We start from the raw sequence: 26837 nt of genomic DNA, 5'->3' as shown, positions 1-26837 counted from the left end.
TTTTCATTTAAAAAGAAAAAAACATTTATTAGAAGAATCCTGCTAAGTAAAAAGTCTGATGGTAGTCTAGGTGACAAGTCTGATGGTAGTCTAGGTGACAAGTCTGTTGGTAGTCTAGGTGACAAGTCTGATGGTAGTCTAGGTGACAAGTCTGATGGTAGTCTAGGTGACAAGTCTGTTGGTAGTCTAGGTGACAAGTCTGATGGTAGTCTAGGTGACAAGTCTGATGGTAGTCTAGTTGACAAGTCTGATGGTAGTCTAGGTAAAAAGTCTGATGGTAGTCTAGGTGACAAGTCTGATGGTAGTCTAGGTGACAAGTCTGTTGGTAGTCTAGGTGACAAGTCTGATGGTAGTCTAGGTGACAAGTCTGATGGTAGTCTAGTTGACAAGTCTGATGGTAGTCTAGGTAAAAAGTCTGAAGGTAGTCTAGGTGACAAGTCTGATGGTAGTCTAGGTGACAAGTCTGTTGGTAGTCTAGGTGACAAGTCTGTTGGTAGTCTAGGTGACAAGTCTGATGGTAGTCTAGGTGACAAGTCTGTTGGTAGTCTAGGTGACAAGTCTGATGGTAGTCTAGGTGACAAGTCTGATGGTAGTCTAGGTGACAAGTCTGATGGTAGTCTAGGTGACAAGTCTGTTGGTAGTCTAGGTGACAAGTCTGATGGTAGTCTAGGTGACAAGTCTGATGGTAGTCTAGGTGACAAGTCTGATGGTAGTCTAGGTGACAAGTCTGATGGTAGTCTAGGTGACAAGTCTGATGGTAGTCTAGGTGACAAGTCTGATGGTAGTCTAGGTGACAAGTCTGTTGGTAGTCTAGGTGACAAGTCTGTTGGTAGTCTAGGTGACAAGTCTGATGGTAGTCTAGGTGACAAGTCTGATGGTAGTCTAGGTGACAAGTCTGTTGGTAGTCTAGGTGACAAGTCTGATGGTAGTCTAGGTGACAAGTCTGGTGGTAGTCTAGGTGACAAGTCTGATGGTAGTCTAGGTGACAAGTCTGTTGGTAGTCTAGGTGACAAGTCTGTTGGTAGTCTAGGTGACAAGTCTGATGGTAGTCTAGGTGACAAGTCTGATGGTAGTCTAGGTGACAAGTCTGTTGGTAGTCTAGGTGACAAGTCTGATGGTAGTCTAGGTGACAAGTCTGATGGCAGTCTAGGTGACAAGTCTGTTGGTAGTCTAGGTGACAAGTCTGATGGTAGTCTAGGTGACAAGTCTGTTGGTAGTCTAGGTGACAAGTCTGATGGTAGTCTAGTTGACAAGTCTGATGGTAGTCTAGGTAAAAAGTCTGATGGTAGTCTAGGTGACAAGTCTGATGGTAGTCTAGTTGACAAGTCTGATGGTAGTCTAGGTAAAAAGTCTGTTGGTAGTCTAGGTGACAAATCTGATGGTAGTCTAGGTGACAAGTCTGTTGGTAGTCTAGGTGACAAGTCTGATGGTAGTCTAGGTGACAAGTCTGTTGGTAGTCTAGGTGACAAGTCTGATGGTAGTCTAGTTGACAAGTCTGATGGTAGTCTAGGTAAAAAGTCTGATGGTAGTCTAGGTGACAAGTCTGATGGTAGTCTAGGTGACAAGTCTGATGGTAGTCTAGGTGACAAGTCTGATGGTAGTCTAGGTAAAAAGTCTGATGGTAGAGTCAGCACCAGATGAGAAGACCCAAGGCTGTGTGGGGTGAAAAGTCACATCCAGGACACCGAGGTCATGAGTGGTCACATGACCTCTGAGCACCTTCACTGGAACAATGAGTGGATTCTGCAGCAGGTCACTGGAAGATGACATCATCATTTACTGGGTGTGACATCATCATTTAAAGGGTGTGACATCATCATTTACTGGGTGTGACATCATCATTTAAAGGGTGTGACATCATCATTTACTGGGTGTGACATCATCATTTACTGGGTGTGACATCATCATTTACTGGGTGTGACATCATCATTTACTGGGTGTGTGTGTACCTACTTGTTTACGGTGCTATGACAGACTATGACTGAGCCATCATGTGTGTGTGTGTACCTACTTGTATACGGTGCTATGACAGACTATGACTGAGCCATCATGTGTGTGTGTGTGTGTACCTACTTGTATACGGTGCTATGACAGACTATGACTGAGCCATCATGTGTGTGTGTGTGTGTACCTACTTGTATACGGTGCTATGGCAGAATATGACTGAGCCATCATGTGTGTGTGTGTGTGTACCTACTTGTTTACGGTGCTATGACAGACTATGACTGAGCCATCATGTGTGTGTGTGTACCTACTTGTATACGGTGCTATGGCAGACTATGACTGAGCCATCATGTGTGTGTGTGTGTGTACCTACTTGTTTACGGTGCTATGACAGACTATGACTGAGCCATCATGTGTGTGTGTGTACCTACTTGTATACGGTGCTATGACAGACTATGACTGAGCCATCATGTGTGTGTGTGTGTGTACCTACTTGTATACGGTGCTATGACAGACTATGACTGAGCCATCATGTGTGTGTGTGTGTGTACCTACTTGTATACGGTGCTATGGCAGAATATGACTGAGCCATCATGTGTGTGTGTGTGTGTACCTACTTGTTTACGGTGCTATGACAGACTATGACTGAGCCATCATGTGTGTGTGTGTACCTACTTGTATACGGTGCTATGGCAGACTATGACTGAGCCATCATGTGTGTGTGTGTGTGTGTACCTACTTGTATACGGTGCTATGGCAGACTATGACTGAGCCATCATGTGTGTGTGTGTGTGTGTGTACCTACTTGTATACGGTGCTATGACAGACTATGACTGAGACATCAAGTGTGTGTGTGTGTGTGTACCTACTTGTATACGGTGCTATGACAGACTATGACTGAGCCATCATGTGTGTGTGTGTGTGTGTACCTACTTGTATACGGTGCTATGGCAGACTATGACTGAGCCATCATGTGTGTGTACCTACTTGTATACGGTGCTATGACAGACTATGACTGAGCCATCATGTGTGTGTGTGTGTGTACCTACTTGTATACGGTGCTATGACAGACTATGACTGAGCCATCATGTGTGTGTGTGTACCTACTTGTATACGGTGCTATGGCAGACTATGACTGAGCCATCATGTGTGTGTGTGTGTGTACCTACTTGTATACGGTGCTATGACAGACTATGACTGAGCCATCATGTGTGTGTGTGTGTGTACCTACTTGTATACGGTGCTATGACAGACTATGACTGAGCCATCATGTGTGTGTGTGTGTGTACCTACTTGTATACGGTGCTATGGCAGACTATGACTGAGCCATCATGTGTGTGTGTGTACCTACTTGTATACGGTGCTATGACAGACTATGACTGAGCCATCATGTGTGTGTGTGTACCTACTTGTATACGGTGCTATGGCAGACTATGACTGAGCAATCATGTGTGTGTGTGTGTGTACCTACTTGTATACGGTGCTATGACAGACTATGACTGAGCCATCATGTGTGTGTGTGTGTGTACCTACTTGTATACGGTGCTATGGCAGACTATGACTGAGCCATCATGTGTGTGTGTGTGTGTGTGTACCTACTTGTATACGGTGCTATGACAGACTATGACTGAGACATCATGTGTGTGTGTGTGTGTGTACCTACTTGTATACGGTGCTATGACAGACTATGACTGAGCCATCATGTGTGTGTGTGTGTGTACCTACTTGTATACGGTGCTATGGCAGACTATGACTGAGCCATCATGTGTGTGTGTGTGTGTACCTACTTGTATACGGTGCTATGACAAACTATGACTGAGCCATCATGTGTGTGTGTGTGTACCTACTTGTATACGGTGCTATGACAGACTATGACTGAGCCATCATGTGTGTGTGTACCTACTTGTATACGGTGCTATGACAGACTATGACTGAGCCATCATGTGTGTGTGTGTGTGTACCTACTTGTATACGGTGCTATGACAGACTATGACTGAGCCATCATGTGTGTGTGTGTACCTACTTGTATACGGTGCTATGGCAGACTATGACTGAGCCATCATGTGTGTGTGTGTGTGTACCTACTTGTATACGGTGCTATGACAGACTATGACTGAGCCATCATGTGTGTGTGTGTGTGTACCTACTTGTATACGGTGCTATGACAGACTATGACTGAGCCATCATGTGTGTGTGTGTGTGTACCTACTTGTATACGGTGCTATGGCAGACTATGACTGAGCCATCATGTGTGTGTGTGTGTGTGTACCTACTTGTATACGGTGCTATGGCAGACTATGACTGAGCCATCATGTGTGTGTGTGTACCTACTTGTATACGGTGCTATGGCAGACTATGACTGAGCCATCATGTGTGTGTGTGTGTGTGTGTACCTACTTGTATACGGTGCTATGACAGACTATGACTGAGCCATCATGTGTGTGTGTGTGTGTACCTACTTGTATACGGTGCTATGGCAGACTATGACTGAGCCATCATGTGTGTGTGTGTGTGTACCTACTTGTATACGGTGCTATGACAGACTATGACTGAGCCATCATGTGTGTGTGTGTGTGTACCTACTTGTATACGGTGCTATGACAGACTATGACTGAGCCATCATGTGTGTGTGTGTGTGTACCTACTTGTATACGGTGCTATGGCAGACTATGACTCAGCCATCATGTGTGTGTGTGTGTGTGTGTACCTACTTGTATACGGTGCTATGACAGACTATGACTGAGACATCATGTGTGTGTGTGTGTGTGTGTACCTACTTGTATACGGTGCTATGACAGACTATGACTGAGCCATCATGTGTGTGTGTGTGTGTACCTACTTGTATACGGTGCTATGACAGACTATGACTGAGCCATCATGTGTGTGTGTACCTACTTGTATACGGTGCTATGACAGACTATGACTGAGCCATCATGTGTGTGTGTGTGTGTGTACCTACTTGTATACGGTGCTATGACAGACTATGACTGAGCCATCATGTGTGTGTGTGTACCTACTTGTATACGGTGCTATGGCAGACTATGACTGAGCCATCATGTGTGTGTGTGTGTGTACCTACTTGTATACGGTGCTATGACAGACTATGACTGAGCCATCATGTGTGTGTGTGTGTGTACCTACTTGTATACGGTGCTATGGCAGACTATGACTGAGCCATCATGTGTGTGTGTGTGTGTGTGTGTACCTACTTGTATACGGTGCTATGGCAGACTATGACTGAGCCATCATGTGTGTGTGTGTGTGTGTACCTACTTGTATACGGTGCTATGGCAGACTATGACTGAGCCATCATGTGTGTGTGTGTGTGTGTGTACCTACTTGTATACGGTGCTATGACAGACTATGACTGAGACATCATGTGTGTGTGTGTGTGTGTGTGTGTACCTACTTGTATACGGTGCTATGACAGACTATGACTGAGACATCATGTGTGTGTGTGTGTGTGTACCTACTTGTATACGGTGCTATGACAGACTATGACTGAGCCATCATGTGTGTGTGTGTGTGTACCTACTTGTATACGGTGCTATGACAGACTATGACTGAGCCATCATGTGTGTGTGTGTGTGTACCTACTTGTATACGGTGCTATGACAGACTATGACTGAGCCATCATGTGTGTGTGTGTGTGTACCTACTTGTATACGGTGCTATGACAGACTATGACTGAGCCATCATGTGTGTGTGTGTACCTACTTGTATACGGTGCTATGGCAGACTATGACTGAGCCATCATGTGTGTGTGTGTGTGTACCTACTTGTATACGGTGCTATGACAGACTATGACTGAGCCATCATGTGTGTGTGTGTGTGTACCTACTTGTATACGGTGCTATGGCAGACTATGACTGAGCCATCATGTGTGTGTGTGTGTGTACCTACTTGTATACGGTGCTATGGCAGACTATGACTGAGCCATCATGTGTGTGTGTACCTACTTGTATACGGTGCTATGGCAGACTATGACTGAGCCATCATGTGTGTGTGTGTACCTACTTGTATACGGTGCTATGACAGAATATGACTGAGCCATCATGTGTGTGTGTGTGTGTACCTACTTGTATACGGTGCTATGACAGACTATGACTGAGCCATCATGTGTGTGTGTGTGTGTACCTACTTGTATACGGTGCTATGACAGAATATGACTGAGCCATCATGTGTGTGTGTGTGTGTACCTACTTGTATACGGTGCTATGACAGACTATGACTGAGCCATCATGTGTGTGTGTGTGTACCTACTTGTATACGGTGCTATGACAGACTATGACTGAGCCATCATGTGTGTGTGTGTGTGTACCTACTTGTATACGGTGCTATGGCAGACTATGACTGAGCCATCATGTGTGTGTGTGTGTGTGTACCTACTTGTATACGGTGCTATGGCAGACTATGACTGAGCCATCATGTGTGTGTGTGTGTGTGTGTACCTACTTGTATACGGTGCTATGGCAGACTATGACTGAGCCATCATGTGTGTGTGTGTGCCTACTTGTATACGGTGCTATGACAGACTATGACTGAGCCATCATGTGTGTGTGTGTGTGTACCTACTTGTATACGGTGCTATGGCAGACTATGACTGAGCCATCATGTGTGTGTGTGTGTGTACCTACTTGTATACGGTGCTATGGCAGACTATGACTGAGCCATCATGTGTGTGTGTGTGTGTACCTACTTGTATACGGTGCTATGACAGACTATGACTGAGCCATCATGTGTGTGTGTGTGTGTACCTACTTGTATACGGTGCTATGGCAGACTATGACTGAGCCATCATGTGTGTGTGTGTGTGTACCTACTTGTATACGGTGCTATGACAGACTATGACTGAGCCATCATGTGTGTGTGTGTGTGTACCTACTTGTATACGGTGCTATGGCAGAATATGACTGAGCCATCATGTGTGTGTGTGTGTGTACCTACTTGTATACGGTGCTATGACAGACTATGACTGAGCCATCATGTGTGTGTGTGTGTGTACCTACTTGTATACGGTGCTATGACAGACTATGACTGAGCCATCATGTGTGTGTGTGTGTGTACCTACTTGTATACGGTGCTATGGCAGACTATGACTGAGCCATCATGTGTGTGTGTGTGTGTACCTACTTGTATACGGTGCTATGACAGACTATGACTGAGCCATCATGTGTGTGTGTGTGTGTACCTACTTGTATACGGTGCTATGGCAGAATATGACTGAGCCATCATGTGTGTGTGTGTGTGTACCTACTTGTATACGGTGCTATGACAGACTATGACTGAGCCATCATGTGTGTGTGTGTGTGTACCTACTTGTATACGGTGCTATGACAGACTATGACTGAGCCATCATGTGTGTGTGTGTGTGTACCTACTTGTATACGGTGCTATGGCAGACTATGACTGAGCCATCATGTGTGTGTGTGTGTGTGTACCTACTTGTATACGGTGCTATGGCAGACTATGACTGAGCCATCATCAGACGCTGAAGCAAACAGCGGGTAAAGTCTGTGATAGGCCACGCCCCTCACTGCCTTCTTATGGTGTCTGCAGACAGGAAGTGATGTCATCAACAGGACGTGTAGAGAGCATGCTGGCTGCCAGAGGACCTACCTTAACATCTTGTATGGTTTGGTTGAGAGGTCAAGGTCAAACCAGCTGAGTCGGCAGTCATAGCTTCCACTGATCACATGATCACCTGCAACACATCAGCACTATCATTCACCATGTCATCCAACACATCATCACTATCATTCACCATGTCATCCAACACATCATCACTATCATTCACCATGTCATCCAACACATCATCACTATCATTCACCATGTCATCCAACACATCATCACTATCATTCACCATGTCATCCAACACATCATCACTATCATTCACCATGTCATCCAACACATCATCACTATCATTCACCATGTCATCCAACACATCATCACTATCATTCACCATGTCATCCAACACATCATCACTATCATTCACCATGTCATCCAACACATCATCACTATCATTCACCATGTCATCCAACACCTCATCACTATCATTCACCATGTCATCCAACACATCATCACTATCATTCACCATGTCATCCAACACATCATCACTATCATTCACCATGTCATCCAACACATCAGCACTATCATTCACCATATCATCCAACACATCATCACTATCATTCACCATGTCATTCAACACATTATGGATCATTCACCATATCATCCAACACATTATGGATCATTCACCATATCATCCAACACATCATCACTATCATTCACCATGTCATCCAACACATTGTGGATCATTCACCATATCATCCAACACATTGTGGATCATTCACCATATCATCCAGACATTGTGGATCATTCACCATGTCATCCAACACATTGTGGGTCATTCACCATATCATCCAACACTTTGGATTATTCACCATATCATCCAACACATTATGGATCATTCACCATATCATCCAACACATTGTGGATTATTCACCATATCATCCAACACATTATGGATCATTCACCATATCATCCAACACATTATGGATCAGCAGTTGTTCATGATATTATGCAGCACATTATGGATCAGCAGTTGTTCATGATATTATGCAGCACATTATGGATCTGCAGTTGTTCATATCATGCAACACATTATGGATCAGCAGTTGTTCATGATATTATGCAGCACATTATGGATCTGCAGTTGTTCATATCATGCAACACATTATGGATCAGCAGTTGTTCATGATATCATCCAACACATTATGGATCAGCAGTTGTTGATGATATCATGCAACACATTAGGGATCAGCATTTGTTCATGATATCATCCAACACATTACAGATCAGCAATTGTTGATGATATCATGCAACACATTACGGATCAGCAGTTGTTCATGATATCATGCAACACATTATGGATCAGCAGTTGTTCATGATATCATGCAACACATTACGGATCAGCAGTTGTTCATGATATCATGCAACACATTATGGATCAGCAGTTGTTCATGATATCATGCAACACATTATGGATCAGCAGTTGTTCATGATATCATGCAACACATTATGGATCAGCAGTTGTTCATGATATCATGCAACACATTATGGATCAGCAGTTGTTCATGATATCATCCAACACATTATGGATCAGCAGTTTTTCATGATATCATCCAACACATTACGGATCAGCGGTTGTTCATGATATTATGCAGCCCATTATGGATCAGCAGTTGTTGAAGATATCATGCAACACATCCTGGATCAGCAGATGTTGAAGATATCGTGCAACAGATCCTGGATCAGCAGTTGTTCATGATATTATGCAACACATTATGGATCAGCGGTTGTTCATATCATGCAACACATCCTGGATCAGCAGTTGTTGAAGATATCATCCAACAGATTACGGATCAGCGGTTGTTCATGATATTATGCAACCCCTTATGGATCAGCAGTTGTTGAAGATATCATGCAACACATCCTGGATCAGCAGATGTTGAAGATATCATGCAACAGATCCTGGATCAGCAGTTGTTCATGATATTATGCAACACATTATGGATCAGCGGTTGTTCATATCATGCAACACATCCTGGATCAGCAGTTGTTGAAGATATCATGCAACAGATCCTGGATCAGCAGTTGTTCATGATATTATGCAACACATTATGGATCAGCGGTTGTTCATATCATGCAACACATCCTGGATCAGCAGTTGTTGAAGATATCATGCAACAGATCCTGGATCAGCAGATGTTGAAGATATCGTGCAACAGATCCTGGATCAGCAGTTGTTCATGATATTATGCAACACATTATGGATCAGCGGTTGTTCATATCATGCAACACATCCTGGATCAGCAGTTGTTGAAGATATCATCCAACAGATTACGGATCAGCGGTTGTTCATGATATTATGCAACCCCTTATGGATCAGCAGTTGTTGATGATATCATGCAACACATCCTGGATCAGCAGATGTTGAAGATATCATGCAACAGATCCTGGATCAGCAGTTGTTCATGATATTATGCAACACATTATGGATCAGCGGTTGTTCATATCATGCAACACATCCTGGATCAGCAGTTGTTGAAGATATCATGCAACAGATCCTGGATCAGCAGTTGTTCATGATATCATCCAACAGATTACGGATCAGCGGTTGTTCATGATATTATGCAACCCATTATGGATCAGCAGTTGTTGAAGATATCATGCAACACATCCTGGATCAGCAGATGTTGAAGATATCATGCAACAGATCCTGGATCAGCAGTTGTTCATGATATTATGCAACACATTATGGATCAGCGGTTGTTCATATCATGCAACACATCCTGGATCAGCAGTTGTTGAAGATATCATGCAACAGATCCTGGATCAGCAGTTGTTCATGATATCATCCAACACATTACGGATCAGCGGTTGTTCATGATATCATCCAACACATCCTGGATCAGCAGTTGTTGATGATATCATGCAACACATCCTGGATCAGCAGTTGTTGATGATATCATGCAACACATCCTGGATCAGCAGTTGTTGATGATATCATGCAACACATCCTGGATCAGCAGTTGTTGATGATATCATGCAACACTTCCTGGATCAGCAGTTGTTGATGATATCATGCAACACATCCTGGATCAGCAGTTGTTGATGATATCATGCAACACATCCTGGATCACGGTGGCAGAGGGGTTAGTGCGTCTGCCTCACAATACGAAGTTCCTGCAGTCCTGGGTTCAAATCCAGGCTCGGGATCTTCCTGTGTGGAGTTTGCATGTTCTCCCCGTGAATGCGTGGGTTCCCTCCGGGTACTCCGGCTTCCTCCCACTTCCAAAGACATGCACCTGGGGATAGGTTGATTGGCAACACTAAATTGGCCCTAGTGTTTGAATGTGAGTGTGAATGTTGTCTGTCTATCTGTGTTGGCCCTGCGATGAGCTGGCGACTTGTCCAGGGTGTACCCCGCCTTCCGCCCGATTGTAGCTGAGATAGGCGCCAGCGCCCCCCGCGACCCCAAAAGGGAATAAGCGGTAGAAAATGGATGGATGGATGGACATCCTGGATCAGCAGTTGTTGATGATATCATGCAAGACATTCAAGATGCTTGCAGGACCATGACTGACCTCCAGGGTGGACAGCCATGCTGGAGATCCACTTGGAGTTGGCCTGCAGTTTCTTGGTCATCTCCTGCTTGACCAGGTTGTAGATCCTGATGGAGCGCTGGGTGGCCACAAAGAAGTAAGGCCGGATGGGGTGGAAACACACGCTCTGAACCAGACCCTTGTTGCGCCTGAAAGGGTTCTGGCTCCGCCTCCTGCTCAGCTGGTGGATGAAGACCTGCTGATGGCTGGAGTGGTCGGGCATCAGCGAGGCCAGGTAGTCTCCCTTGGCGTGCCACACCACCTGTCGCACGGGCTGACAAGCAGGCACAGGTGAGTATGGCTGCCTGACCACTTACTTACGCTCAGGCTTCACACTTTGGGATGTTGGATCTTCAGCCGGATGCTTTGCTTCTGCTCCTCACGCTCACATTCCACCCAGGTCAGCGGCCCCACCGCCTCTGCAGGCTCCGCCTCCTGCGGAGCAGCGAGGAGGCGTTCTGAGCTCAAGGCCACCTCTCTGTCCGCCAAGGAGGGCGACAGGATCAACACCAGCGACTCCCTGCAGGTGGCAGACAGGCGGTCAGTGACAAGATGGCGACTACAAGGTGTGGCCAGGCGGTCAGTGACAAGATGGCGACTACAAGGTGTGGCCAGGCGGTCAGTGACAAGATGGCGAGTACAAGGTGTGGCCAGGCGGTCAGTGACAAGATGGCGAGTACAAGGTGTGGCCAGGCGGTCAGTGACAAGATGGCGACTACAAGGTGTGGCCAGGCGGTCAGTGACAAGATGGCGAGTACAAGGTGTGGCCAGGCGGTCAGTGACAAGATAGCGAGTACTTACAGGGCCACGGCGAGGAGACAGACGGAGGGGTTGGGATTCCAGCACACGCTCTTCACGGCTCCGCCCACCTGGACCACCTTGACACAGCGAGAGGAACACACCTCCCACAGCCTGACGCAGCAGTCGTCACTTCCTAAAAAATTCACTTGGCTTTAGGCCACACCTACCACACATTAAGCCACGCCCACACAGTTACCTGAAGCAAGCCACTGTCCTGTAAGAGAAACACTGATGGACCGCACCAAACTGCTGTGACCCTTATAAACCTGAACACAGGTAAGTATACAGGTGAGTGTGACCTTTATAAACCTGAATACAGGTAAGTATACAGGTGATTGTGACCTTTATAAACCTGAACACAGGTAAGTATACAGGTGAGTGTGACCCTTATAAACCTGAACACAGGTAACTATACAGGTGAGTGTAACCCTTATAAACTTGAACACAGGTAAGTATACAGGTGATTGTGACCCTTATAAACTTGAACACAGGTAAGTATACAGGTGATTGTGACCCTTATAAACTTGAACACAGGTAAGTATACAGGTGATTGTGACCCTTATAAACTTGAACACAGGTAAGTATACAGGTGATTGTGACCCTTATAAACTTGAACACAGGTAAGTATACAGGTGATTGTGACCCTTATAAACTTGAACACAGGTAAGTATACAGGTGATTGTGACCATTATAAACTTGAACACAGGTAAGTATACAGGTGATTGTGACCCTTATAAACCTGAACACAGGTAAGTATACAGGTGACAGGTGTGTGTGTGTGTGTGTGTGCGTGCATACCAGTGACTGTGTTGTGGGGAAAGGCTGCAGGTCTTTAGGTTTAGGAAGCTTTGGAATCAGATCTTCAGGATCCACATTAACCTGCGGAGCAACAACTGTTAGCAAGCGCCTGCTCCCATACATGGTCTTAAAACTAGACCCTGAGTCCGGTCTTAAACCTTGACCTTGAGTCTGGTCTTAAACTGTGACCCAAAGTCTGAGCCTGGTCTTTAAGTGTGACACTAAGTCTGATCTTATACCGTTACCCCGAGTCTGGTCATCAAGCGTGACACCAAGTCTGAGTCTGGACTTAAAGCGTGACCCATAGTCTGGTCTTAAAGCGTGACCCCGAGTCTGGTCTGAAAGAGTGACCCCAGAGTCCGGTCTTAAAGCGTGACCCCAGAGTCCGGTCTTAAAGATTGACCCCGAGTCTGGTCTGAAAGAGTGACTCCGAGTCTGGTCTTAAAGCGTGACCCCGAGTCTGGTCTGAAGGAGTGACTCCGAGTCTGGTCTTAAAAAGTGACTCCGAGTTTGGTCTTAAAAAGTGACCCCTGAGTCAAATCTTAAAGTGTGACCCCACATCCGGTCTTAAGGAGTGACCCCAGAGTCCGGTCTTAAAGAGTGACCCCAGAGTCTGAGTCAAATCTTAAAGTGTGACCCCACATCCGGTCTTAAGGAGTGTCCCCAGAGTCCGGTCTTAAAGCGTGACCCCAGAGTCTGGTCTTAAAGAGTGACCCCGAATCTGAGTCTGGTCTTAAAGTGTGACCCTACATCCGGTCTTAAGGAGTGACCCCAGAGTCCGGTCTTAAAGAGTGACCCCAAGTCTGAGTCAAATCTTAAAGTGTGACCCTACATCCGGTCTTAAGGAGTGACCCCAGAGTCCGGTCTTAAAACGTGACCCCAGAGTCTGGTCTTAAAAAGTGACCCCGAGTCTGAGTCAAATCTTAAAGTGTGACCCTACATCCGGTCTTAAGGAGTGACCCCAGAGTCCCGTCTTAAAGAGTGACCCCGAGTCTGGTCTGAAAGAGTTACTCCGAGTCTGGTCTTAAAGAGTGACCCCGAGTCTGGTCTGAAAGAGTGACTCCGAGTCTGGTCTTAAAAAGTGACTCCGAGTCTGGTCTTAAAAAGTGACTCCGAGTCTGGTCTTAAAAAGTGACTCCGAGTCTGGTCTTAAAGAGTGACGCTGAGTCTGGTCTGAAAGAGTGACTCCGAATCTGGTCTTAAAGAGTGACCCCGAGTCTGGTCTGAAAGAGTGACTCAGAGTCTGGTCTTAAAGACTGACTCCGAGTCTGGTCTTAAAGACTGACTCCGAATCTGGTCTTAAAGAGTGACCCCGAGTCTGGTCTTAAGGAGTGACCCCAGAGTTTGGTCGTAAAGCGTGACCCCAGAGTCCGGTCTTAAAGCGTGACCCCAGAGTCTGGTCTTAAAGCGTGACTCCACATCTGGTCTTTAGGAGAAACCCCAGAGTCCGGTCTTAAAAAGTGACCCCGAGTCTGAGTCAAATCTTAAAGTGTGACCCCACATCCGGTCTTAAGGAGTGACCCCAGAGTCCGGTCTTAAAGCGTGACCCCAGAGTCTGGTCTTAAAGAGTGACCCCGAGTCTGAGTCTGGTCTTAAAGTGTGACCCTACATCCGGTCTTAAGGAATGACCCCAGAGTCCGGTCTTAAAACGTGACCCAAGAGTCCGGTCATAAAAAGTGACCCCGAGTCTGAGTCAAATCTTAAAGCGTGACCCCACATCCGGTCTTAAGGAGTGACCCCAGAGTGCGGTCTTAAAGGGTGACCCCAGAGTCTGGTCTTAAAGAGTGACCCCGAGTCTGAGTCAAGTCTTAAAGTGTGACCCCACATCCGGTCTTAAGGAGTGACCCCAGAGTCCGGTCTTAAAGCGTGACCCCAGAGTCTGGTCTTAAAGCGTGACCCCGAGTCTGAGTCAAATCTTAAAGTGTGACCCTACATCCGCTCTTAAAACGTGACCCCAGAGTCTGGCCTTAAAGCGTGACCCTGAGTCTGGGTCTGGCCTTACCCTCATCTTTCTCTGGCGAGGGCACAGGTAAAGGTCGAGGCAACGCTCGAATCTCTCATGGATGAAACGAGGAAAGGCGGGAATCTGCCGCAGGCTGGAGAACTTCCTGGGGACAAAGGGCAACTTCCTGTCCGAAGGATCCTGCTGCTCCCACAGAGCTTGCTGCAGAGAAGAGGAACAATAAAGATGTGACCTGGCCACCAGACTCCGGGGACTTACCTCCTCCTGGGTGAAGAGGTACTCTGGTGGGGGGTTGTAGGACTCCTGGTGACCAGGGAGGAGGGTCTTAGGAGCAGGCAGGTGCATTTTGTGCTTGGCCAGGAGAGAGGAGTCCTCGCTGCCCCACAGGTCATAGTAGCGCCCCTTGCTGTCATCCCGCGCTCGGCGAGGCTTGATCCAGCCCATCTTTATGGCGTGGACTAGTTTGGAGACCTGAAAGCAGACGGATGGAGTGGCGCCCGCAGACCAGGGAAGAGCGTGACATTACCTTCTCCTTCTCGATGAGGGACGGGATGAAGCTGCGCTTGTCAGCTGGTCGGTTGGTGACAGGGTGCAGCATCACGTCTCCACTGAAGAAGTCCACCGAAGGCTGAGGAGCACACCCTAGCATCTTAGCCTCAACCTTTGAGCAGGAACTTCCCGCCTCACCTGGTACTCCTGGAAGTTGACATCTCCAAACTGTCCTTTCTGCAGGCGCTTCACCAGCTCCACCTGCTCGTCGGACAGGACCATGTCACTGGCCGTCTGCTTGTCCGTCACCGTTCTCCTGCACAAGAACCACAGGTCGGCACGCTGGACGGCGTCAGGCCGGTCCAAGGTGACCAGCTCACTCACCAGTAGTCGGGGTTCTCCATCTTTTCCAAGAACTCGTCCAGCTCGTCCTTGTTTCTGATGGGCTTGTAGATCTTCTTCCCGTCCAGGTTGTAGCCAACGTGAGGGAAGTCCTTGTACCATTCCATCGGTATGTTCCCCACCGTGTTCCTGATGTCCTGCAAGCACGTGAGACCAAGGTACTACTTTGGGGATCAGGTTGCTGTCCTGCTCTCCTGTATGGACTTGGACACAAAGTGTGCTCAGGACCACACCTGAAAACCACATGTTGGCATTCCATTTCACCTGGCATGGATATCAACATGCCCTCGGTCTTCTTCTCATCCGTGGACACAAACTCAACGGAAGAAACCTTCCAAATAATCTCAAAGTTTGTCAGCTCAATATCCAGTATGGTCTGGTGACACACACTTGGTCCTGGACTCAGGGTCTCTGCAGCTTTCAACAACAATTCTTAAGACTTTTCACAGCTTTTTAACACTACCTAAGGGTTTTTAAAACTTTTCAAGACTTTTTAGGCTCATTCAAATTTTTAAGGCTTTTTAAGACTTCTCAAGACTTATACAAACTTTTTTTTTAAGACTATTTAAGGCTTTTTAAGACTTCCTAATGGTTTTTAAGATTTTTACAAACTTTTAAAGACTATATAACGCTTATTAAGTCTAACGTTTTTAAGACTTACAAAGGCATTTTAAGACTTTTAAGGCTTTTTAAGACTAACATAAACTTTTTAAGACTATTTAGGGCTTTTTAACACTTCTACAAACTTTTAAAGACAATGTAACGCTTTTTTAAGGCTAAGGTTTTAAGGGTTTTTAAGACTTTTACTAACTTTTAAAGGGTTTTTAAGACTTTTACAAACATCAAAAAAATATTTAACGCTTTATAAAAACAAGGTTTTTTTTAAGACTTTGTAGACTTTTTAAAGACGTTTTAAGGCCTCCTTAAGGTTTTTAAGACTTCTACAAATGTTAAAAGCATATTTAATTTTTTAAAGACTTTTTAAGAGCAAAATTTCACACCCATATGGACCAAAAAGTCTAGAGACAAAGGAAGATCAGGATGAATTATAAGTCTATTCACTGTTCTTTCACATTGGACAATGAAATGCTTGAACCAACTTAATACACCAGAAGACTCTATTGTCAACTCATAAAAAAAAACAATATCAATTAACATCCATCGGTTTTAGGGACAAGCGGTCCCCAGGTGCACGTCTTTGGAGGTGGGAGGGGCCTAACCCCAGGTGCATGTTTTTGGAGGTGGGAGGGGCCTATCCTCAGGTGCATGTCTTTGGAGGTGGGAGGGGCCTATCCCCAGGTGCATGTCTTTGGAGGTGGGAGGGGCCCGGAGTTCCCTCACGCAGTCACGGGGAGGAGATGCAAACTCCACACAGAAAGACCCTTCTTATTGTGAGGCACATGTACTAACCCCTGGTCCACTGTGCTGCCCCATATTATCAATCATCCATCCATCCATTTCTACCGCTTGTCCCTTTCGGGGGTCGCTGGAGCCTATTTCAGCTGCATTCAATGTGTCATATTTGCCACAGAAGTGCTTTAAAGGTGCAGTGTGCTTCTTCATGTCCAGTCTTTTATGGAACAACCACAAATACATTTATTTATTGTCTGCACTCTTAGCATCTCTGCTAAAGCTAAATGCTTCACTTTTGCAGTGTTTTTGTCAAAATGGAGGAAACTGATCAAACGTGTACAGTATTACTACTACTTTATCTGTAGTAAACATGTACAGTACTGTATCTGTAGTAAACATATAGAGTAATAATACTGTATCTGTAGTAAACATATAGAGTAATAATACTGTATCTGTAGTAAACATATAGAGTAATAATACTTTATCTGTAGTAAACATGTACAGAACTACTACTGTATAGTAAACATGTACAGTACTGTATCTGTAGTAAACATATAGAGTAATACTGTATCTGTAGTAAACATATAGAGTAATAATACTGTATCTGTAGTAAACATATAGAGTAATAATACTGTATCTGTAGTAAACATGTACAGTACTGTATCTGTAGTAAACATATAGAGTAATAATACTGTATCTGTAGTAAACATGTACAGAACTACTACTGTATAGTAAACATGTACAGTACTGTATCTGTAGTAAACATATAGAGTAATAATACTGTATCTGTAGTAAACATGTACAGAACTACTACTGTATAGTAAACATGTACAGTACTGTATCTGTAGTAAACATATAGAGTAATAATACTGTATCTGTAGTAAACATGTACAGTACTGTATCTGTAGTAAACATGTACAGAACTACTACTGTATAGTAAACATGTACAGTACTGTATCTGTAGTAAACATATAGAGTAATAATACTGTATCTGTAGTAAACATGTACAGAACTACTACTGTATAGTAAACATGTACAGTACTGTATCTGTAGTAAACATATAGAGTAATAATACTGTATCTGTAGTAAACATGTACAGTACTGTATCTGTAGTAAACATGTACAGAACTACTACTGTATAGTAAACATGTACAGTACTGTATCTGTAGTAAAATTTAGAGTAATAATAATGTATCTGTAGTAAACATGTACAGTACTGTATCTGTAGTAAAATTTAGAGTAATAATAATGTATCTGTAGTAAACATGCATAGTACTGTATCTGTAGTACACATGCAGAGTAGTACTAGTGTATCTGTAGTAAAGAGATGAAAAGATGGTGAACCTGCACTTACATTTTATTAAAGTCATTCAGCTTTCATTGAGTTTTCTCTGCTGCCATGCTAAGCTGTAGGAACACACGGCTGCGGGTGCACAGCCCACAAGGTAGTGCGCGCGCACAGCCCACGAGGTAGTGCGCGCGCACAGCCCACGAGGTAGTGCGCGCGCACAGCCCACGAGGTACTGCGCGCGCACAGCCCACGAGGTACTGCGCGCGCACAGCCCACGAGGTAGTGCGGGCGCACAGCCCACGAGGTAGTGCGCGCGCACAGCCCACTAGGTAGTGCGCGCGCACAGCCCACGAGGTAGTGCGCGCGCACAGCCCACGAGGTAGTGCGCGCGCACAGCCCACTAGGTAGTGCGCGCGCACAGCCTACAAGGTAGTGCGCGCGCACAGCCTACAAGGTAGTGCGCGCGCACAGCCTACAAGGTAGTGCGCGCGCACAGCCCACTAGGTAGTGCGCGTGCACAGCCCACAAGGTAGTGCGCGCGCACATCCCACTAGGTAGTGCACCATTCATTCTTACTAGGCTACACAGGTAGCCTACCTTGGTTTTGTTTTGTAGTTACGTTACAGCGTCTTCAAAAACCTAAACATTTAGTAAGACTGAAATGTATGTATTAAAAAAGAAAAAAAACTACCGTTAATAGAATTTTAAGACCTTTTTAGACATTTTAAGGCCTTATATTCAAATTGTAGGATTTGAGACTTTTTGAGACCCTGCGGATTGAATAGGAATGAAACACTTTATGTAAATAATCAGCACTGTTCAGTTCTATTGGATCATTGGAGTATATGATGTCATGTGTTGTACAGTTATACTGGATCATTGGAATATATGATGTCATGTGTTGTACAGTTATACTGGATCATTGGAGTATATGATGTAATGTGTTGTACAGTTATACTGGATCATTGGAATATATGATGTAATGTGTTGTACAGTTATACTGGATCATTGGAGTATATGATGTAATGTGTTGTACAGTTATACTGGATCATTGGAATATATGATGTAATGTGTTGTACAGTTATACTGGATCATTGGAGTATATGATGTCATGTGTTGTACAGTTATACTGGATCATTGGAGTATATGATGTCATGTGTTGTACAGTTATACTGGATCATTGGAGTATATGATGTCATGTGTTGTACAGTTATACCGGACCATTGGAGTATATGATGTAATGTGTTGTACAGTTATACTGGACCATTGGAGTATATGATGTAATGTGTTGTACAGTTATACTGGATCATTGGAATATATGATGTAATGTGTTGTACAGTTATACTGGATCATTGGAGTATATGATGTAATGTGTTGTACAGTTATACTGGATCATTGGAATATATGATGTCATGTGTTGTACAGTTATACTGGATCATTGGAATATATGATGTAATGTGTTGTACAGTTATACTGGACCATTGGAGTATATGATGTAATGTGTTGTACAGTTATACTGGATCATTGGAATATATGATGTCATGTGTTGTACAGTTATACTGGATCATTGGAATATATGATGTAATGTGTTGTACAGTTATACTGGACCATTGGAGTATATGATGTCATGTGTTGTACAGTTATACTGGATCATTGGAGTATATGATGTCATGTGTTGTACAGTTATACTGGATCATTGGAGTATATGATGTCATGTGTTGTACAGTTATACTGGATCATTGGAGTATATGATGTCATGTGTTGTACAGTTATACTGGACCATTGGAATATATGATGTCATGTGTTGTACAGTTATACTGGACCATTGGAGTATATGATGTAATGTGTTGTACAGTTATACTGGATCATTGGAATATGTGATGTAATGTGTTGTACAGTTATACTGGATCATTGGAGTATATGATGTAATGTGTTGTACAGTTATACTGGATCATTGGAATATATGATGTAATGTGTTGTACAGTTATACTGGATCATTGGAGTATATGATGTCATGTGTTGTACAGTTATACTGGATCATTGGAGTATATGATGTCATGTGTTGTACAGTTATACTGGATCATTGGAGTATATGATGTCATGTGTTGTACAGTTATACCGGACCATTGGAGTATATGATGTAATGTGTTGTACAGTTATACTGGACCATTGGAGTATATGATGTAATGTGTTGTACAGTTATACTGGATCATTGGAATATATGATGTAATGTGTTGTACAGTTATACTGGATCATTGGAGTATATGATGTAATGTGTTGTACAGTTATACTGGATCATTGGAATATATGATGTCATGTGTTGTACAGTTATACTGGATCATTGGAGTATATGATGTAATGTGTTGTACAGTTATACTGGATCATTGGAGTATATGATGTAATGTGTTGTACAGTTATACTGGATCATTGGAGTATATGATGTAATGTGTTGTACAGTTATACTGGAACATTGGAATATATGATGTAATGTGTTGTACAGTTATACTGGATCATTGGAGTATATGATGTAATGTGTTGTACAGTTATACTGGATCATTGGAGTATATGATGTAATGTGTTGTACAGTTATACTGGATCATTGGAGTATATGATGTCATGTGTTGTACAGTTATACTGGATCATTGGAGTATATGATGTAATGTGTTGTACAGTTATACTGGATCATTGGAGTATATGATGTAATGTGTTGTACAGTTATACTGGATCATTGGAATATATGATGTAATGTGTTGTACAGTTATACTGGATCATTGGAATATATGACAGAATGTGTTGTACAGTTATACTGGATCATTGGAATATATGACAGAATGTGTTGTACAGTTATACTGGATCATTGGAGTATATGATGTAATGTGTTGTACAGTTATACTGGATCATTGGAGTATATGATGTAATGTGTTGTACAGTTATACTGGATCATTGGAGTATATGATGTAATGTGTTGTACAGTTATACTGGATCATTGGAATATATGATGTAATGTGTTGTACAGTTATACTGGATCATTGGAGTATATGATGTCATGTGTTGTACAGTTATACTGGATCATTGGAGTATATGATGTCATGTGTTGTACAGTTATACTGGATCATTGGAGTATATGATGTAATGTGTTGTACAGTTATACTGGATCATTGGAGTATATGATGTCATGTGTTGTACAGTTATACTGGAACATTGGAATATATGATGTAATGTGTTGTACAGTTATACTGGATCATTGGAGTATATGATGTAATGTGTTGTACAGTTATACTGGATCATTGGAGTATATGATGTAATGTGTTGTACAGTTATACTGGATCATTGGAATATATGACAGAATGTGTTGTACAGTTATACTGGATCATTGGAATATATGATGTAATGTGTTGTACAGTTATACTGGATCATTGGAGTATATGATGTAATGTGTTGTACAGTTATACTGGATCATTGGAATATATGATGTAATGTGTTGTACAGTTATACTGGATCATTGGAATATATGACAGAATGTGTTGTACAGTTATACTGGATCATTGGAATATGTGACAGAATGTGTTGTACAGTTATACTGGATCATTGGAGTATATGATGTAATGTGTTGTACAGTTATACTGGATCATTGGAGTATATGATGTAATGTGTTGTACAGTTATACTGGATCATTGGAGTATATGATGTAATGTGTTGTACAGTTATACTGGATCATTGGAGTATATGATGTAATGTGTTGTACAGTTATACTGGATCATTGGAGTATATGATGTCATGTGTTGTACAGTTATACTGGATCATTGGAATATATGACAGAATGTGTTGTACAGTTATACTGGATCATTGGAATATATGACAGAATGTGTTGTACAGTTATACTGGATCATTGGAGTATATGATGTAATGTGTTGTACAGTTATACTGGATCATTGGAATATATGACAGAATGTGTTGTACAGTTATACTGGATCATTGGAGTATATGATGTAATGTGTTGTACAGTTATACTGGATCATTGGAATATATGACAGAATGTGTTGTACAGTTATACTGGATCATTGGAATATATGACAGAATGTGTTGTACAGTTATACTGGATCATTGGAGTATATGATGTAATGTGTTGTACAGTTATACTGGATCATTGGAATATATGATGTAATGTGTTGTACAGTTATACTGGATCATTGGAATATATGACAGAATGTGTTGTACAGTTATACTGGATCATTGGAATATGTGACAGAATGTGTTGTACAGTTATACTGGATCATTGGAGTATATGATGTAATGTGTTGTACAGTTATACTGGATCATTGGAGTATATGATGTAATGTGTTGTACAGTTATACTGGATCATTGGAGTATATGATGTAATGTGTTGTACAGTTATACTGGATCATTGGAGTATATGATGTAATGTGTTGTACAGTTATACTGGATCATTGGAGTATATGATGTCATGTGTTGTACAGTTATACTGGATCATTGGAATATATGACAGAATGTGTTGTACAGTTATACTGGATCATTGGAATATATGACAGAATGTGTTGTACAGTTATACTGGATCATTGGAGTATATGATGTAATGTGTTGTACAGTTATACTGGATCATTGGAATATATGACAGAATGTGTTGTACAGTTATACTGGATCATTGGAGTATATGATGTAATGTGTTGTACAGTTATACTGGATCATTGGAATATATGACAGAATGTGTTGTACAGTTATACTGGATCATTGGAATATATGACAGAATGTGTTGTACAGTTATACTGGATCATTGGAATATATGACAGAATGTGTTGTACAGTTATACTGGATCATTGGAGTATATGATGTAATGTGTTGTACAGTTATACTGGATCATTGGAATATATGACAGAATGTGTTGTACAGTTATACTGGATCATTGGAGTATATGATGTAATGTGTTGTACAGTTATACTGGATCATTGGAATATATGACAGAATGTGTTGTACAGTTATACTGGATCATTGGAGTATATGATGTAATGTGTTGTACAGTTATACTGGATCATTGGAATATATGACAGAATGTGTTGTATAGTTATACTGGATCATTGGAATATATGACAGAATGTGTTGTACAGTTATACTGGATCATTGGAATATATGACAGAATGTGTTGTACAGTTATACTGGATCATTGGAGTATATGACAGAATGTGTTGTACAGTTATACTGAATCATTGGAGTATATGACAGAATGTTTTGTACAACAACATACGTCACAGCAACTGAAAACCGTGACCACAAAACCCTGATAGATCTAAATTTGAGGATTTTGTGAATTGATCCAAATCATCTTTTGTGATGATTCGCGTGTATATCTGCTTATTACTTTGCCATAGTGTACAGTCAACCATATTTCTGTATAAAGAACACCATGTCCGAATAAAAATGGTCTCACTTCTTCGTCTGATGAGTCATGCTCATACTCTTCTTTCTTCCCGGCATTCAGGTTGTTGTCCTGCAAGTAGGAACAACAACACATGGTTTAGAACATATGACAAATGTTCTTTAGGAGAAAAATGACTACCTGTTGTGCTTCATCATCATGGTTGTGTAGTCCTTCTTGTTGTGCTTCATCATCATGGTTGTCTACTCCATCATCCTCATCACTATTTTCATCATCATGGTTGTCTACTCCATCATCCTCATCACTATCGCTTCCTGAATCCTCGAGTCCTGAGTAAACACTCTCCTCGCTTTCTGACACTTCTTTGTCACACAGCTCACTGTTGATGCTCAACATCTAGGACATGGAAACACAATCTGGGAGTAAGAACATGTATGTTGTGTGCATAGATGAATAGCTGGATGGAACTTGCTTTTAACAAGGCGTAATAAACACATTTAAGACATATGTTCTGTCTAAAGATGTTAACTTCCACATGTTCTACAAAGATGTTAACTTCCACATGTTCTACAAAGATGTTAACTTCCACATGTTCTAAAAAGTTGTTAACTTCCACATGTTCTACAAAGATGTTAACTTCCACATGTTCTACAAAGTTGTTAACTTCTACATGTTCTACAAAGATGTTAACTTCTACATGTTCTACAAAGATGTTAACTTCTACATGTTCTACAAAGATGTTAACTTCTACATGTTCTACAAAGATGTTAACTTCTACATGTTCTACAAAGATGTTAACTTCTACATGTTCTACAAAGATGTTAACTTCTACATGTTCTACAAAGATGTTAACTTCTACATGTTCTACAAAGATGTTAACTTCTACATGTTCTACAAAGATGTTAACTTCTACATGTTCTACAAAGATGTTAACTTCTACATGTTCTACAAAGATGTTAACTTCTACATGTTCTACAAAGATGTTAACTTCTACATGTTCTACAAAGATGTTAACTTCTACATGTTCTACAAAGATGTTAACTTCTACATGTTCTACAAAGATGTTAACTTCTACATGTTCTACAAAGATGTTAACTTCTACATGTTCTACAAAGATGTTAACTTCTACATGTTCTACAAAGATGTTAACTTCTACATGTTCTACAAAGATGTTAACTTCCACATGTTCTACAAAGTTGTTAACTTCCACATGTTCTACAAAGATGTTAACTTCTACATGTTCTACAAAGATGTTAACTTCTACATGTTCTACAAAGATGTTAACTTCTACATGTTCTACAAAGATGTTAACTTCTACATGTTCTACAAAGATGTTAACTTCTACATGTTCTACAAAGATGTTAACTTCTACATGTTCTACAAAGATGTTAACTTCTACATGTTCTACAAAGATGTTAACTTCTACATGTTCTACAAAGATGTTAACTTCTACATGTTCTACAAAGATGTTAACTTCTACATGTTCTACAAAGATGTTAACTTCTACATGTTCTACAAAGATGTTAACTTCTACATGTTCTACAAAGATGTTAACTTCTACATGTTCTACAAAGATGTTAACTTCTACATGTTCTACAAAGATGTTAACTTCTACATGTTCTACAAAGATGTTAACTTCTACATGTTCTACAAAGATGTTAACTTCTACATGTTCTACAAAGATGTTAACTTCTACATGTTCTACAAAGATGTTAACTTCTACATGTTCTACAAAGATGTTAACTTCTACATGTTCTACAAAGATGTTAACTTCTACATGTTCTACAAAGATGTTAACTTCTACATGTTCTACAAAGATGTTAACTTCTACATGTTCTACAAAGTTGAGTCTAAAATGTCCTACAATTTTCCAACACAACCTACTAGCAAGTATTTATTTTTCAACATTAGTTTTGAGTTTTAAGGCATAAAAATGATCCAGAAGTACAAGAAATACTCCTTTTGCCGAAATTGTTGATCTTTTTTCCACGCTTGTACAGCGTGACGTCATGCTAACGATGCTAAGCTAACAGCTCGTGTTCGCTTACCTGGTCTGGTTCTTCTTGCTGGAGACCCCGCTTCATTCTCTTCTCTTTCTCTTCTGACATTCCCGACACTTTGCTAATTTTTTCCATCTTTCTACTTTTCCGCCTCTTTTCCGTCTCAGCGATGTTTGTGCTGGCCTGCATCCCACGTTCCAAGCTCTTCTTCTCCCCGTAGGCTGCAGTCAAACAGCAACTATTGCACGCAGCAGCGCCACCTGCCGGAGTGGAGAGTGAGTTGAGCAAAACAACCAAATTGTGCCTCCGAATAAATGTGAACCCTGCTGTTGTTGTAATGCCTCCTTCGGTAAGGTTTATTTAGGTGACTGCGAAACTTTCTTTTATTGTTTTATTTTTATTTAGCTACTTTACTAGCACAAAATAAGAGTGGAGAAGAAAACACGAGAAAAAACGGGATCTCGTAGGAAGCGTGACGCCCTCTACGTCACTTTTGTCAAGTCGTTTTATGTATTTATTTTTTTATTTGTTTTATTTAAAAACCTTTATTTATACATTGCAACATTTGCAACAATTGATAAATAATGATAATCAAAATAAGCGCAAAAACAGTACAAAATAGCGCCAGGGTGTCGTAAACTCAACACTTTTTTATTTTTTTTATAAACCTTTATTTATAAATGTCAACATTTACAAACTGTTTAGAAATAATACTTAAAGCCAGAACAAAAACAGAACAAAACAATGCCAGGGGGTTGTAAATTCAAAGTAACTAGAATGCAATATATATATATATATATATATATATATATATATATATATATATATATATATATATATATATATATATATATATATTTATATATATGCTTTTATTTATGTTTATTACCATGAATTGATTAACGTGGACCCCGACTTAAACAAGTTGAAAAACTTATTGGGGTGTCACCATTTAGTGGTCAATTGTACGGAATATGTACTGTACTGTGCAATCTACTAATAAAAGTATCAATCAATCAATCAATTAATCAATCAATCAATCAATCAATCAAGTGTGTATTGTAAACTCAATACTTTTTTTAAAAATAAATGTTTATTTATAAATTTCAACAATTACAAACAGTAAGTCAAACAAGAATATAAAACATTATGAAAACAGTACAAAACAGCACCAGGGGGTTGTACATTCAAAATAACAAAAATAGAATACAAACAAATATATATATAATAAACAAAGTGC

At 41.7% G+C, this 26837-nt stretch overlaps 1 protein-coding gene across 2 annotated transcripts; it reads right to left on the bottom strand.

Annotated features, from left to right (window-relative positions):
• On the bottom strand, positions 1 to 25849 carry LOC133550675 (ribosome biogenesis protein bop1-like). Of its 2 annotated transcripts, XR_009806361.1 has the most exons (17): positions 25646 to 25849; positions 23778 to 23993; positions 23649 to 23708; positions 15544 to 15698; positions 15358 to 15475; positions 15197 to 15298; positions 14929 to 15141; positions 14710 to 14871; positions 12708 to 12788; positions 12106 to 12175; positions 11910 to 12042; positions 11445 to 11628; positions 11091 to 11382; positions 7564 to 7648; positions 7390 to 7497; positions 1535 to 1756; positions 1 to 1126 (listed from the first exon to the last, which is right to left on the bottom strand). XR_009806361.1 is itself a non-coding variant. In XM_061896629.1 (16 exons), the coding sequence occupies exons 1-16, from the start codon at positions 25784 to 25786 to the stop codon at positions 1603 to 1605; spliced, it is 2274 nt and encodes a 757-aa protein (XP_061752613.1). In that variant the 5' UTR covers positions 25787 to 25849; the 3' UTR covers positions 1 to 1602. The 2 variants fall into 2 exon arrangements, 1 of the variants encoding a protein (XP_061752613.1); XM_061896629.1 differs by having other exon boundaries at positions 1 to 1756.
• Between the last annotated feature and the right edge of the window lie 988 nt (positions 25850 to 26837).

The sequence above is a fragment of the Nerophis ophidion genome, linkage group LG04, assembly GCF_033978795.1.
Source record: "Nerophis ophidion isolate RoL-2023_Sa linkage group LG04, RoL_Noph_v1.0, whole genome shotgun sequence".
NCBI classification, from domain to species: domain Eukaryota; kingdom Metazoa; phylum Chordata; class Actinopteri; order Syngnathiformes; family Syngnathidae; genus Nerophis; species Nerophis ophidion.
The sequence above is the reverse complement of the archived record's forward strand: the minus strand, read 5'-3'. Positions and strand labels throughout refer to the sequence as shown.